Raw genomic sequence first — 16214 nt, 5'->3', positions numbered from 1 at the left:
AGTTGTAATTTAATTAAAAACATTAAAAAGGTTGTTAGAAAAACCTTTTCCCTGTAAAAGTGCCCATCTTCCAATGTATGAACGACTTGTTGAAAATTGTAAGAGCTATTCATATAATTTTTTAGAGCATTTAAAAAAAACTTTTTTGAGGAAAATGAGTTTAATTTTTTTTAATATTTTTTTTAGCGAAATAAAAAAAAATTGGTATTTTTTGTGAAAATTTGAAAAATTTCTTACATTTCACCCTTTCCATAGAGTTTTGTAGGTATCATAGTTTTAGAGTTTTTTCGCAAAAAATCAAGGAAATTTTTTCGGCTCTTTCCTAAAAGTAATCTAGTACTTTCTGGAATATTTCATGTATGCAAAGTTGTTTAAATGACCCATGTTTTTACATCCATTACGTTTCACTGCTACCTGAGATGGTGCTGCGAACTCCTAAGATTAGTTGGCATTAAATTCGTCATGATTGTCTTTACTAATGTTTCTCGGTATATAGGCTTTATATTTCGAATTATTCCCTGCTCATTCTACAATTATCATCAATGACAGTTTAAACGTATCGGAAAAGTAGGAGCACGTCAAAAAAATATCCGGTTTTGTCAGTTTTGTTTCCTGTAACGCTTTTATTCTCCGAATGAATTTTAATGTTTTGAAAAATATCAGATTGGTCGCAATTATGTATCTGGTTAAAATTATCCATATACCAATATTCCCTATGTCCGAAGCAAACAATACTTTTAAGCCTATGCCGAAACTCTTTTGAAATTGAAATTGAAACGACGCAAGTACTTCAAAATTAGGTATAGTCTGCTTAGTCTGCAAGTGAATCATTTTAAAGTTTTTTTCATGTCCAGGTTTTCCGTAAAGGTTAACACATTATCATCTTTCATGTCCACCAGATACTCTGGTCACGTAAGTCTTGGCCCATATTTGGTCATTTCTTATAGAATTCAAATAGTTAGATACTCTTAAAACAACCGATATAGCGCTTTTTTGTAAGTTGCGTTAGGGTGACGACAAAAGAAAACGTTTTTTTCTCTTACTTTTATATTTAAAATTGTACATCGAAACTGTCTTCGGGAGACTTTTAGAGCTCACTAAGACTGACATTTTGCGATGCACAACTTGTCTTTATCTTAATTCTATGTTATTAATGTCTTTCCCCAAAAATACGCCCTTCTCATTTTTTTGACGTTCTTTCTGGGGCGAACATAAAAAAATGTTTATTGGCGCCATTTGAAAGGGCATATTAGATTCTACATAATGTGAATTTTTCGAAACAATGTTATTTTTTGTACTGAATAAACTAAATTTGAAATCATGAATTTTTGGGTAAAAATAACATGGATAACTTTGAGTAGGATTAAGATATTGACATGTTCTGAATTACAAAATGTTTGTGTTGATAAGCTCTAAAAGTTGTCTGAAGATTGTCATTCCCTAGACAATCTTCGACAAAGTTGTTACATATGATGGAGCGCTCATGTTCATGTTGTTAACACCAGAACTAGAATTTTTAGTATAGTTTTCTAATATTGTTATGACTTTCTAAAGATAGTTTATTTCCTTTGAATTTTTTATATTTTGACAATATTTAGTTGTCACTGGTCAAAATGATCGGTTTGATTGAAACAGATATATAAAAACTGTCGGTTGTTTTAGTGTTAAAAATAGGGTAACCAAAACGGTAAAATCGAACAAGTAACTTTCTTATTTTAATAGATAGAGGTAAATAAAGTTCGATAATGTTGTAGCTCGAGTTATTTTAAGTAACTTAGTAGAACAAAGCATTAATTATTTTGAGTAGAATTAAGATATAGACCAGTTGTGCATCGCAAAATGTTAGTCTTAGTAAGCTCTAAAAGTTGTCCGAATACAGTCTTTAATCTATATATATATAAATGGAGTGATGTCTGTCTGTCTGTCTGATTCTTATAGACTCGGAAACTACTGAACCGATCGACATGAAAATTGGTATGTAGGGGTTTTTGGGGCCCGGGATGGTTTTCGTGATATTTTGAGTCCCCTCCCCCCTCTCTAAGGGGGGGGGGGGGGGTCTGCCATACAAATAAAACACAAATTTCTGCATTACTCGGAAATTAACCAAGCAAACGAAACCAAAGTTGGCATGTGAAAGTTTTAGGGTGCAATAAATGTTTCTATGATGGTTAGACAGTCCTTCCCCCACTCAAAGGGGGGGCTGCCATACAAATGAAACACATATTTCTGCATTACTCGAGAATTAATCAAGCAAATGAAACCAAATTTGGCATGTGAAGGTTTTAGGATGCAATAAATGTTTCTATGGTGATAAGATACTCCTTCCCCCTCTCTTAGAGGGGGCTGCCATACAAATGAAACACAATTTTTTGCATTACTCGGAAATTAATCAATCAAACGAAACCAAAGTTGGCATGTGAAAGTTTTAGGGTGCAATAAATGTTTCTATGATGGTTAGACAGTCCTTCCCCCACTCAAAGGGGGGGCTGCCATACAAATGAAACACAAATCTCTGCATTACTCGAGAATTAATCAAGCAAATGAAACCAAATTTGGCATGTGGAGGTTTTAGGATGCAATAAATGTTTCTATGGTGTTAAGATACTCCTTCCCCCTCTCTTAGAGGGGACTGCCGTACAAATGAAACACAAATTTTTGCATTACCCGAGAATTAATCAAGCAAATTAAACCAAATTAGGCATATGGAAACTTTAGGGTGCAATGAATGTTTCTATGGTGGTTAGATACCCCTCCCCCATCTCTTAGGGGTGGCTGCCATACAAATAAAACACAAATTTCTGCATTACTCGAGAATTAATCAAGTAAATGGGCGGGACGAAGTTTGCCGGGTTAGCTAGTTTTAAATAAAAAAATTGAAGCAAAAAAACCTTTTTTGTGGTCATACATTTTTTGCGGCTATACAGGTTATTTTAAGAAATAGAAAAAAAGCTTTTTGAACAAAGTTGCTTTAGAAAACTGTGGTTACAACATTGTCAAACTATGTTCACCTCTATCTATAAAGAAAGATTTTTTATTTTATCGAAAATTTTGGTCACCCTAATTTCGCTAACATAAAAATGAGCGCTCGAAGACAGTTTTTGTCCAGAGAAACACTGTCGAGCTCTAGATGCTCCACTTCAATGCGCTTCCTGGACCATTGTGCATTCAACACAATCAGAGAGAAAGTCGCTCATAGGTACCCGTAGTTGTTGCTTCTGAACTTAAGAAAGTCGTACGAGGAACTTTGAATAGAAATACCTAGTATTCGCTACAGATCCACAGTAAGAAAAGTTTCCACAAGGCCCATTAATATCCGTGATCACCAGAGGCGGCCCAATTTTCATTTTTTGTTCAGTAACTTAACCGATCAATATTTTGGGAAAACTAGAGGTAATCAATCCAATACGGGTAGTATTTGTTATTGACTTGGTTGGGATAATATTTTTAAGTCTAGATTTTTTTTTAATCGGAAATAATACAGTTCCTTTCTCTTGCGATATTTTCGTCCTCTACGCCTCTACGTCCTCTAAGGTTATCCATCAGCTTAAAAATATAATGTTCCATATCTAGAAACTTGTAGCTTCAAAATACTGTTTTTGTATTATGTTAATTTATCACTAAGTTGCAGTGTTTTAAAAATCAGTTCAATGCCGAACTTTGGTCCTCTAATTTTTTGTCGTGTCGATCTTAACTATCCAAAATAACCAACGCCTAAAGACTTGAAAAACATCGCACGTTCAAACGCAATTGATGTATGAGTTTTTACATTCCGGCTTAGCTTGGTTAGACATGGTAATCTTTGACCATGTCTAAGAAAGCTAAGCTGTTAAAAAAATGCATCCATAGAGTTTGAACTAACGATTTTTTTCAAGCCTTTAGGCGTTGGTTATTTTGGATAGTTTCAAATGTTGCATGATATTGCAAATCGTTATGAATAAAAAAAAGGTGAATTGTTTGCCAATTACCGATAATTTGCTGTTAATTTTTTTCCAGACACAATCACGTACGACCACAGCAGCAGCAACAATGCCTGACCTAATTTAACGAATTTTGATTGCGATGGATGAATCCATTGGAAAATTACTGCCGTTGGATTTCCCTACCAGTGGCCTCAACCTCCAAATGGTCCCATCCAAATGCAGCAATGCATCAACGGATTTTATCTCACCACTGGCCAACAGCAAGCAGCCCCCCGTTATTGTTGGCATGGCGGTCAAGCGAAGCCTCAGACGTCAGGAGGACTCCCCGGCGGAGAAACAGGTTGATTCGAGTGTGGTCACTGCCAGCTTGGGTCATGGGATCGACTTCCTGGAGAAGTGGCACCGAGATATGTTCGAGTGTCCCCGATTGCGAAATGATTGCAATAACAACGATAGCACCAACGGTAACGATGATAGCCAGCGACAAGCAGACGACAAGCAGACTAAAGTTGAGGTAGATAATGAGATCGATTTGATTGACTTCAGCACTGATGTCGTCGAAGTGGTTCCAGTGGTGCAGGGTATAAAGGCGCCGAAAGTGAAGAAAGTAACATTTCTTCTGGAAGATCTGACGGGAAGTGATGGGGAAGAATCGCACGATGGAACCATCGATGGGGTAGACTTTGAGGGGATAGTGATGGGTGTCGACTGCAAGAATGAAACCAAAGAAGGTGAATGGGATGTAAGTGAAACCGTTGAGCGGTGCGGGTGGAAGAGCACGGAAAGAACTGCTGGTGGTAATGAAATATCAACAGAGACTATGCAAACAGATGATATTGTTTCTATCGCAGATGATGGTCATGGGCGAGAGGCGACGAAAGGAATGGATACAGTCCAGTGCGCATGTCCGCCGTTACATTACGATAGTCATGAGCGTCAACGGTGTCATTATTGCTACCATCATCGTCAGCAGCAGCAGCAGCAGCAGTATAATCACCACAGCTATCACTGCCAGCATCCTCCAAGAAATGCCTCAAATGGGCGAGAATCCCCCTCCACCGCCCAGTTCTCAGCGATGGGAAGACAGCGCCAGCAGCGGACTGCTCTATTGCCAAACAACACCAACACTCTGATAGAGCTGAATTCCGATACATTGCCGTGGGAGAGGAAAATCGACCAAATACCAGAGGACATCTCTGGCGTTGAAAATGCACGCAAGCAGAACGCATGTGCAGTAGCTGGCAACATTGGAGTCAGTGGCAGAATGTGTCCAATTGGCACCTATACAAGCAGCCCCGGATGTATCCGTGAATCGATCGATGTCAGCAGAGACGACGAGGACGAGGGCAACATTGTTGATGTTCAGGATGTTGTGCACGTTCAGGACGACGAAGGTGGCAGTACTCGTGTGGCCCGAACCGTACCCGAGTGGCTCATCGAGCCACCGAGAATCGATGAAACGGTTCCGAATCTGAGTAGTCTGCAGCCAATTGTCAAAGAAGCAGAAAATGTTGTAATATCAGTACCTACTGGTATTGAGCAGCTGGAATTTGGACCAAAAAATCATCCGAATCCGAGCCAGTTGTGTGAAAAATCGATTCAGGTTCCATCGCCATCGCGTCAGCCCTCGAATAGTGCAGAAAACAGTGGCCCACGGGTGGAAAAAGAAGTTCACTTCCGTCTGGAGGAAAATTACTACAGCAAAAGTTCGGACAGTGAGAGTGAAAATTATTATGGAACTGGTTCTCCACCCCCTCCCCCACTAGTTCCACCCGACAGTGTTCCACCACCGTATGGTCTGAATGTTGAAGTTACCCTTAACGCTCATATCAGTGTTCATGGATTAAGTGATTTTAATTTTTTCTCCGCTGGCGAAAGATCCAGTCCCGGAGGACCGTTTTCGACGGAGGAAAAGATTCTGAAGGATTGTGCTACCAACACCAGCAGGAATAACAACGCAAACGTTACCCCATCCAGTGCTGACAGTGGAATTATTATTATCGACGATGACGTCGATGATTGTGGTGGCGAAATTGGAAGTGCTACTGTGGAAGATGAAATCTCTGAGCCTTTGCTTCTGGTAGAGGACAGTATCGAAAAGAAACCAGTGGGACAGTGTCGAGATCAGGATACTCAGACTTTTGTCGGAAATTTCCTACAGCCCAGAAATACCAATGAAATTAGTGTGCAAGTGTGTGAAAATGGCGATTCCGACCTACGAAATCCTGATAGCTCTGATTCATGTGTAAGTGAGTCGGAAATAGACGAACGAAAAGATTTATGCTCCCCCCAAGCGGAGCACACAGATCAATATCTTAGACCCCCAAACAGTTTTCTCAGCGAGAAGCAAGAGTGTTTCGAAGCGAGCAATCGATTAAAGCGTCTGGAGGAGCGTTTTCGAGGGTTTACGTTTACGAAAAAGTTATTACGTGAATCGTTAGGCTCATCCGCGGTACCGTCACAGAATCTATCATCCTCGCTGAGTTCTCTCTCGACTCTGCTGGCAAACTGTACCAACACAAACGAAGCATCCGTCTCATCGTCATCAGTGCCAGCATCATCGACCCCATCGCTGCCAGCTGCTGCCAGGGCAGAACAAGAACAGGAGGACCAGTCTCTTGCGAGTAACTGTTTTGTGCCATCCAGAAAAACATCATCTCTAAGCTGCCTTGAAAAGGATGGCCATCAAAGCGAGCACCAGCTGAGCCATTTTCCGAAACGTGCAGCACCAATCCTACCTCCGTTATCCTCCTCCTTGCTGTCCCTCTCAGCATCATCTCTACTTTCCCTTTCCTGTATTGACCTCGAACGCCAACAACGGCAGCAACTGCAAACCCAACAAAACACTGCTAGCAATAAAAGTAAAATAAACGATAATAACACCGACTATTTTCTGCTGAATTATCCTCTCGAGTCTAACAATACCATCGTCGATTCGGAGAAATCGTTATCCAAGTCATCATCGCTACCATCCTTGCTACCACAATATCTGTTCCCAGCACCGCAAGTGACATCACAATCATCCCTTCGGTCGCCATCTGAACAAGCTTCGGAGACGAGTAAATCATCTGTTCCTTTATTTTCGCCCGCGGGGACAAAAGAATCGCTGCTCCCCGGGGACGAACTTGTGCCCTGTCAGCCCAGAATACCATTGTTCCTGAAAACACCTCTGGATGAGCCTTATCGATCCTCGGTGGGAACGCCCGAGTCCAGCATAGAATCGGAGGAAATTTGTGAAATATTTCCCGGCGGCAAAGCCCTTGTCGGAGATCCTTTGGAAGTGGTTGAAACGGTGTTCAAAGAATCCGAAGAGGACGACGACGTAGACGAAGAAGTTGATGATCGGGACGTTACGCGTCGAAGTGAAAGTGAGGAAAATCGTGAATTTTTCAACCTAGAAAAGCTCCTAACGGCCGATCCGTACACTAATTGTGAGTTTGACACTCGACATCTCAACCAGTACGAGCCGACGGTTTACCAGATTAAGTACTGCTACGATGAGCTCGAGGAGGAGCTAGAGAGCGAGGTCGGAAGTGTCGGTGGAATACTGATCGGCAGTGAGAGTGAACGGGTGGGCAGTGTGGGTGTAAGTGACGAGGACGGGTGCGAGTGTGTGATCGAGGCGGTTCCGATCTATCGTACGCTGCCGCTCAACATGCGTGAGACGACCGGAACCCTCCGGGGGCTGCTGAAGAAACCCAACCGACCGCCGCCGGTGCGGAAGAATCGCGTCGTGTTCGACGAAACGCGCAATGAGTTCTTCGAGGCGGATTACATCATTCTGATTCGGGAGGACTGCCCGTACGACGAGGAGGACGAGGAGCCGTGTACCTGCGGCGAACACGAGCTCGTTAGAATATGTTGTGACGAAGGCTGCAACTGCGGCTACACGGACGATGGACGGACGCCTCCGGTGAGTGTTGATTTGGTTTATTTTTAGGGGGTTGATAGGAATTTCAGTATCTCTTGGGAATACGCTGGAGTGCAGCGCCGTTTTCAGTTCAACATCGGATCGATTTTCTTTCACATACTGACCAATAGAATTATTGTGCAAGTTGATTCCGAGAAGAAGATTTGACAACTTGTTTCGCAGCTTTTTTGTGTGGTGACAATTTCCGGTCAACTCTGAAACAAAATTCTTGAGAAAAAACCCAACGAACGTTATTGGAATCTGATGGTTCGATGAAACAAGAAAAATAGATATTGGATTATCACTACCATATCCACACAAAACGAGTGTCCCATGCGGAAATATATCGTGGAGTCTGATGCAATAAATTATCGGTTTTCCAATGAAAGTTGGTGGGGGGGGGGGGGGGGGTGGTTGAAGAGCGAATTGAGTTGGCAGATACTGTAGGATGGGATGGCATGCGAGACGACAGTTTCCACCCTATTGGGATTTGTGGTGATAATTTATTGACCATGGCGTGTTAATCGTATTTACTTACATGAAAAGTGTAATATGTTTGATTAGACGCACACTCTTTTCTACAGGCGTTCCTTTCGAAAAGCATTGACATTTGATTGTCATCAGCAATTTTCATTTATTGAGTTTTTATTTTTTTATTCATTCATTTATTCATTACAGTTTATCAGATTGACATTGAATTTAGGTTCAAGCTTATTATTGGTTGTAACTACTTGAGTCTACTTGAGATTACTTTAGAATTTTTTTTCTGGCTTTATGAAAATCATGTTCAAACTGACGATTACATATTCGTGCGAGCAACAGGTTCATGATATGGCGAAGAAAGTCGTGATTTCGTAGATTCCTCATTCTGACGTTGAAGTTAACATAGCTCAACAATTCAGAGCGGTCGATGTGGGCTTGGATGATATCGTGTACGAAAATTACTTTAGCTGTATCACGCCATTCGCATAGTCGATCCAACCCCAGATGCTTACAACGTTCTTCTACCTAGAGAGGTTCTGAGGATCATTCCAAAGGAAGACGACGAAATTAGGGATTTTTGAAGTAAATCGTTCATCAACTAATCGAATGTTTTTCAGGTGTTTGTTATCCGATACGATTAATTGCCTCAAAATAATCGATCAATTGATTAATCACCATACTGAGAAAATATTTTGTTAGACTAATAGAGGAATTTTATGCCAACTCGCCTTATGAGCTCAGATTGTAGTGAATTGGTCATTTAAGCAACTTTGCATACTTGGAATCCCCTAAAAAATTAGATTACTTCTTGAAGAGAGCCAAGGTTGTTTTTATAATTTTTTTATAAAAATGTCTAACTCAAAAACTATAAGACCTATAAATTTTTAGTCAAAGAATGAAATGTATGTGTGTCTGTGAAGAATGAAATTTAGGAAATTATGTTAATTTCCATGAAAAAATATCAATTTTGTGTGCATGAAGTAAATAAAGGATTACATTTTTTAGGGAGAAACAAAGACATTATCACATAAAAATAATGAACGATGATCAAATTCTCTGTTTTGAATCAATATTCTTTAATAGAAAATAAAAGTTTTCTGCAAAGAATGTTGAACAGATTTTAATGTGATATATTGAAATAATTGAAATGATTTTTATGTGGATACATTGAAATAATTTTAATACTGGACGGGTAAGAGTAAGGACTATGATTTTGTATACGCAACGTACATCAACCAATTATTTGCATTCAAAATTAAACAAAACTATGAACTGTCTTCAGGGATGATAATCTGAGAGAGGGTACACTTACTTCATTACAAATCCAAAATAAATAATAAAAATTGGAAATTTCGGCTCCTTCTGTGTATCCGAGGTAATTTCGCATGGTGCTGCATAAAAAAGTATTTGGACAAGGAAGAGACTACACATAGAACACTGAACTTACTTCGCATGAGAGCATTTTTAAACGCTGGATTGGGAAGTCATTTCAACTACATGGGATCTAAATTACCCAATGCAACCTTTTAGGACGAAAGGTTCATGTCAGAATTTTTGGAGTTCTTAGGAGTTCTTGAAATGAAAACAGCCCGGTAGAAAATTTTGGTGCATTTTTCGACGAATCTTCTGAGAGTAAAGCTCAAACCTTACAAGCGAAACTCACGCCACTTTTTGGGACAGTATCAACGAAGTGGCAATTGGAAATAGCGTCGTGTTCAGGCCTAAAATCTCATTGCTAACGAAATTGATTGTAGCAGTACCCACAGTTGGCAAGGTTTGCTAAAGTTTATCTTTTAGTTCCCTGCAGTAGTGTTTACAGCGAACGACTGTTCTCTGAACCTGGTATGGTGTACGAAGCAAAGCATAAACGGTTGTCACCATCAACTGCTGAAAATTATTTTTTATTTATCATAATTTACCAATGGTTAATTTTGAGTATTAATTTTATATAACTATATAACTCATAATGAATTTGATTGACAAGAAAACTTATTTTTTATTTATTCTTTGATAATTTTTTTTGTTCTTATAGTTTTCAGGTTGAAATTTTTAGAAAATTAAGTTGGAAAAAAAATGTACTCAGAAGCTGTAGGACCTACAAGAATTGAGAATTAAAAAATAACGTTTAGAAGAAAAATAATTTCAATTTCCAAAATATATTTTTCCGGCGTAATATGTTTTTTCAATTTTCAATCTTTTTATGGAAATTTAAATGATTTCCCATATATTTTTTGATCAAAATGTTGTAGGTCTTATAATTTTTAACTTAGAAATTTTTGAAAAAAAAATTATGATTATCATCCCTGAGGACAGTTCCAAGTTTTTTATTCATGAATTCATTCATAATTGATTGATGTCCTTTGCTTATTTGAATGCATTGTACTTACTATTACTCGACCAGTGTTAGAATTATTTCAAAAAATTCCACAAAGTTTCATCAAAAAAATATTTTCAATATTCTTTGCAGAAAACTAGATGCTCTGTTATGACTCACAATGATCATCATTACTCAAGTCACAGTCTCGCTCCGGCTAATAGATAGCAGTCTTTCCCAAAGCTGATGTCAGACACAGCAATTTTGTTTGTCATAAAGAAAGAATGGAAGGTATAAATCGCCCACAGTGGTACAATTTTTTTCGGTGGAGGCACTGCGCCGATTTGCCGTCTGGTGGAAGGTGCTTCTGCACCACACCATTTCTGCATCTGTACTGGGATGTATATTAAAATTTCAAGAACGAGAGCGTTACGTACGGGTAGTGGTATGACAATTAGTATGACAAAAAAAAACCTACAAATATTAGTGAAATCACATAAATCTATAAATGGTCGGTGTTGAGTCAGAGTGAACCAAGTCGCAAAAATGGAAATTTCGAGTTTTTGATGGCATCAGGTTAAGCATCTCGTTAGCTACATACTACATTAATCAGACTTGGAAAATCACACGTGCAGCAGGAATAACGTATCGAAATTGTTCCAAATGCTTAATGAAAACCACTTATAGCACCAAACTTCTGGCTTAACACCGACCGGATATGCTTGATAGTCGAACGAAGTCAACCGTTTTGAACGGACGTTCAAATGTTCCGCCTTAGAATGCATTCTCAAGATATGCGCGAAGTAAGTATAGTGCAGAGCTTGTACTGATGGGCAGAAGCAATGCAGAAGACAAATATAAAATAGGACGTACTGCGTCGATGTCCATACCGTTATTTGTAAATTGGTTCTGTATGATTGAATCACACATACGAGTTGTTGATTTAAAGAGTCATCAAACAGGTAACGGTGGTGTAATCTGATTGCGCAACTTACGTTGGCAATAAGGACAAAGCTCGCGAGAACAAATATGAATCATGAATTACCCATCTTCAACTGCTTCTACTAAACCACGCAAGCCCAACAGTAGGTATATCATCTTGCCTGATTTTGAGATGTTTTTGGGGCGTTTTAATTTATTTTTCATATTCTAGCATTTGTCCTGATTTTTAAAATAAATGCAATTTTGTTGACGAATAATAATTAATTTAATTTATTTGTATTTTTTTTGAGTAAAAACTTTTTGACATAGGATTACGTCTTTCGGGAACATATTTGGGTACAAATTGAAAAACGAAAAATCTGCTGCATCGTAAATTTTCGTCCAATTTCAAGCGCTTATTGCTCAGTAATGATTGGTCAATTGGCACAAGCCATCTGGGCTCTTGCAGTTGCTCATTCAATACGAATACGGGACTGTGTAATGAATTATGCGTTTGGTTTGATTTTCTGCTGCGGTAAATCTCATGTTTTGATTCTTTCACCATCTTTCTGCCATCATCGCTGGATTGTACCACTGATGACTGAACTGAACAAACAATACCCAATAACCAAACTAAACGCTCGTTTTCAGCACCATCAAATTATTATGGTGGAATTTTTCGAACATATCCAGAATCAATATGCAATAATAGCTCAACGTAATCCTTCGTCATATGCGGTCGTCTCTCGGACACAACCCTCCTGTAACTTTTTTTGGTGTCTAAAATATTACAAGCGTGTAGAGAGTGACAGTTACATCTTTCATGAGAAATGTAATCAGTTTTCATTCAGAGTTACCGTTACACCGGGTTGTTTTGGGTTTTGTCTTCATATCCCAAGTTAGGTTTTAATACGGGCGACGTTGGGCTTTTTGGTAGGAAAGCGCTGACTGACAGGGACTTACAGTTACATAATAAGAAAATAAAAATCTATACGGTTTGTTTTCGGATTTTTTACAAAATGTGAATGCTCGGAATACTCGGTCGAATTTCGGACTATCTTATCTATACGTTAAATATCTTTGGGAGCTGGAACCGTCACTGATATTGTGCAAACGCTCTTGATGAGGGTTGAATGTGTTAAATGTCTAAATGGAAGTGTCATTTTACCAACGAATTGCGTCAGAAGTACCTTTATATCATAGAAAGACCTAATGATTATGAGACTAAATGCTGCATATGTGATTTATAAGTGTTGGTGGGCAATAGCGGTATGTGCATTTTGTCGTTTTGTTGAAAGTTTGGAATTCATAATGAAACTTCTTCTTCTTCTTGGATGGCATTAACGTTCCCAGTGGAACTTTTGCCTTCTCAACGTAAGTATTACTTGCGTCACTTTTATTAGTGCTACTTAGTTGAGATATCTATGCCGAATAACACGCCTTGAATGTATTATGGAGTGGCAAGTTCTAGAATACGCGTAACAGTGCAAGTCGGAAGACATTCTTTTGACGAAAAAATCCCCCGACCAGAACGGGAATCGAACCCGAACCCCCGGCATGATAATGTGGGACGCTAACCACTCGGCCACGGGAGCACAAAATTCAACATTACAGGTAAATCAGATTTGTAAAAGCATATCCAAACACCGATACATTGCAAGAATATTCAATTGGAATCCACTTCCAAATCCATGCTGAATTATGTGGTGTAAAAATCACATCGCTCAGAAGATTTGGGCTGCAGAAGAAACTTTTGCGTTTCATGCATCATAAAAGCTTCAAATCCATGAATTGTCTTCGGCACTATACGTATGTTTGATGACTCGGAAACCGCCCACCAAAATCTCCTGTTCTCGCACAGAACAGAAGCCATCACTTCCGGAGTGTTTTCACCTCATTGATTGTCCGAAAAATATGTTTTTATATATTTATATCTCAAAAGAATGATAATGGTTTGACCATAATCGTAGCTATTACAGGTGTCCTTATTTCCAACTCCGACCAGATGGTATCCCTACCCATCGGTCCTTTTCAGGGCCACCAAAACATTCTAACTGAAGAGTTGTTTTTGATGCATTCTAGAATTATACCCGACTTTTGGCTAAACGATCTGATTTTGTGAATTTAGAAGCCTGTACGTACTTATTGGTGTAATGATGGCGATGTTTTGAAACATACTCTAAGACCTTCTCAGTTCATTCGCCTCTAGCTTTGAAAAAAGGCCAATTTGGAAAACTAAACTAAACAGTCAGTCTCGAGAAAAGCCATATTGGAAGTTGTCGCTGCCATCTGGTCGCTAGAAGGTTGACTGATAAATCGCGAATGAATGAATCTTTACGATTAAATAGTTAATTTTTCAATTATTTCTCGTGAATTCTAGCATTGTTTCCGGGTCAAAAGTGGTGTCAATGTGTAGCACATTTTGAGCCGAATGTTAAGAAAGTATTTTTCAGCGGTGAGAGCTACGTTCTTCGATGGAAAACTGGAAGTAAAAATTTGTTCATCGGCGGTTGCTGTCGACAACACCGCCCCACCACGCACCATTCTTTGTGTTATTTGGAGCGTTGTTGTTAGAGTTTTGGAAATGTAATTTTGCTAAGACTGTTAATTCTGAAATCCAAGTAGTCTTGGATTTTTAATAGGTTCAGTATTTCAGTGTCGCTCTAGATAGTGAGCAGTCAACAGCACGAGGGCGGTCCGATAAGTACTTTGCCACATCGCCCGATGGTGTCAGTATCGCAAGAGAGATTACTTATCGTGTAGTACATTCTCGTAAACGGCTACTGTCAAACATTTCAGCCGAATCGGACTCGTAGTTTTGTTTTGACCGTGTGTGGAAGCGGGTGTGTCCACGAATTTTATAAAAATGGAAATAGAGCAATATCGGTCGGTGATTCGTTTTTTTCTTTTTGGAAGAGAAGACTCTTCTACTTCAATGGCGACGGTAAAAATTTGGTTTAACGAGTTTCAACGTGGTCGCTCGTCGGTTTTCGATGAGCCACGCCCAGGTGCTTCGAAAACGGCTACCACGAAGGATAACGTGACAAAAATCCACGATCTCGTATTGGCAGACCGCCGATTGAAGGTGCGCGAGATAGCTGAAACAGTAGGCATCTCAAAAGACCCCGTGGTTCATATCCTGCATGAAATGTTGGGCATGAGAAAGCTATCGGCACGATGGGTGCCGCGTTTGCTCACCCCGGACAACAAGCGCAACCGTGAGACCACTTCAGAGCAGTGTTTGACGCTGTTCAAGCGCAATCCGAAGGAGTTTCTGCGTCGTTTCGCGACCGTCAACGAAACGTGGATCCACTGGTACACACCAGAAACCAAGGAACAGTCGAAACAGTGAACTTCATCCGGCGAACGTGCTCCGAAGAAGGCGAAGACTGTCCTATCGGCCGGAAAGGTGATGTCCACCGTTTTCTGGGATTCACAAGGTGTGATTTACATCGACTACTTGGAGAAGGGCAAAACGATCACAGGGCTCTACTATGCCGAATTATTGGACCTTTTCGACGCCGAATTGCAGAAAAAAAACCGCCCCATTTGGCGAAGGAAAAAGTGCTCTTCCATCATGACAACGCACCGGCACACACTCCGCCACGGCCAAATTGGTCGAATTGCACGGAATCTGTAGTTCGTAGATTTCGCCCCGCGCGATTTTTTTTTGTTTACAAACTTGAAAAAGTCACTCGTCGGGCAGAAATTTGAGTTGAATGAGGAGGTCTTCGCCGCCACGGAGGCCTACTCTGTAGACCTCGAGAAAACGTATTTTCAGATGGATTAAAGAAGTCGGGACATCGCTGGGTCAAGTGTATCGAGCTGAAACGAGACTATGTTGAGAAATTTTTTTGTCGGTTATGTATTTATCGGACTGCCCTCGTATATACTCTATAGGGGAAATGAGGTTAAAATGAACAGGGTTGGTAAAATGAATCAGTGCTCAAACATCGATAATTGAACTAAAAACTAATTGATACTTCTTCATTATCTTATTCTTAGAACATTTGAAGCTATTTAAGACATGAAACTTTCAAATGTTTAAAAAAATAAATACAACATAAATTTCTCTCACGGTAGCCATTCGAATGTAATTTTTCGCGCATCGTATTTAAGGAATTTCCCGTAAAATTCCAATAATTCGACCTGATATCTTCTACAAATCACAACTGTTCTCATATTCAATGAGAGGTAAACAGATATTTTTTTGGTTTCAGTGATTAATTTGCATTCGAAATTACTTTATTGTTTGGGGTAAAATGGGCCACCACTGGAAAACGACTAACAATGGTATATTTTTCAAAGCTGATCTACTTCATCACATTTTATTTTTCAATGCGTTCCGTTTTGTGGCTGTGACCCTGGAAAAATATGCCACCTCAACCAAAATCAAACCACAATATGGGAAGCGTTATGGATTTCTTACTACGTTTTTGTACGTGTGTGAAAATTCTAATTCCTACTCTAGGCGAATAAGCACAGCTTGATTCATACATGTACCTACTATTTCAATAATGATTTAAACAAATTTAGATAAGGAACAACGCATAAATCTATCCCATTTAGCATGATATGTGTAATTGTTCATTTTACCACCACCATGTGATCATTTTAACCGCACAATAAAAAATGTTCCATTTTACATCTTCTTTTCTTTTAATGA

At 39.4% G+C, this 16214-nt stretch overlaps 1 protein-coding gene across 4 annotated transcripts in view; it reads left to right on the top strand.

Moving 5' to 3' along the window:
- Nucleotides 1-16214, top strand: part of LOC129774670 (uncharacterized) — a 269049-nt gene that overhangs the window by 67882 nt on the left and 184953 nt on the right. For 3 of the 4 annotated variants that reach the window (XM_055778506.1, XM_055778504.1, XM_055778503.1), the window contains exon 2: nucleotides 3994-7833. In XM_055778506.1, coding sequence (XP_055634481.1) covers nucleotides 4060-7833 — 3774 coding nt within the window. In that variant the 5' untranslated portion in view covers nucleotides 3994-4059. The remainder of the gene's footprint in view (nucleotides 1-3993; nucleotides 7834-16214) is intronic. The other variant, XM_055778505.1, reaches the window with a different exon arrangement.

Source organism: Toxorhynchites rutilus, chromosome 3 (genome assembly GCF_029784135.1).
Source record: "Toxorhynchites rutilus septentrionalis strain SRP chromosome 3, ASM2978413v1, whole genome shotgun sequence".
NCBI lineage: Eukaryota > Metazoa > Arthropoda > Insecta > Diptera > Culicidae > Toxorhynchites > Toxorhynchites rutilus.
This window is presented reverse-complemented; position numbering and strand designations above follow the sequence as displayed.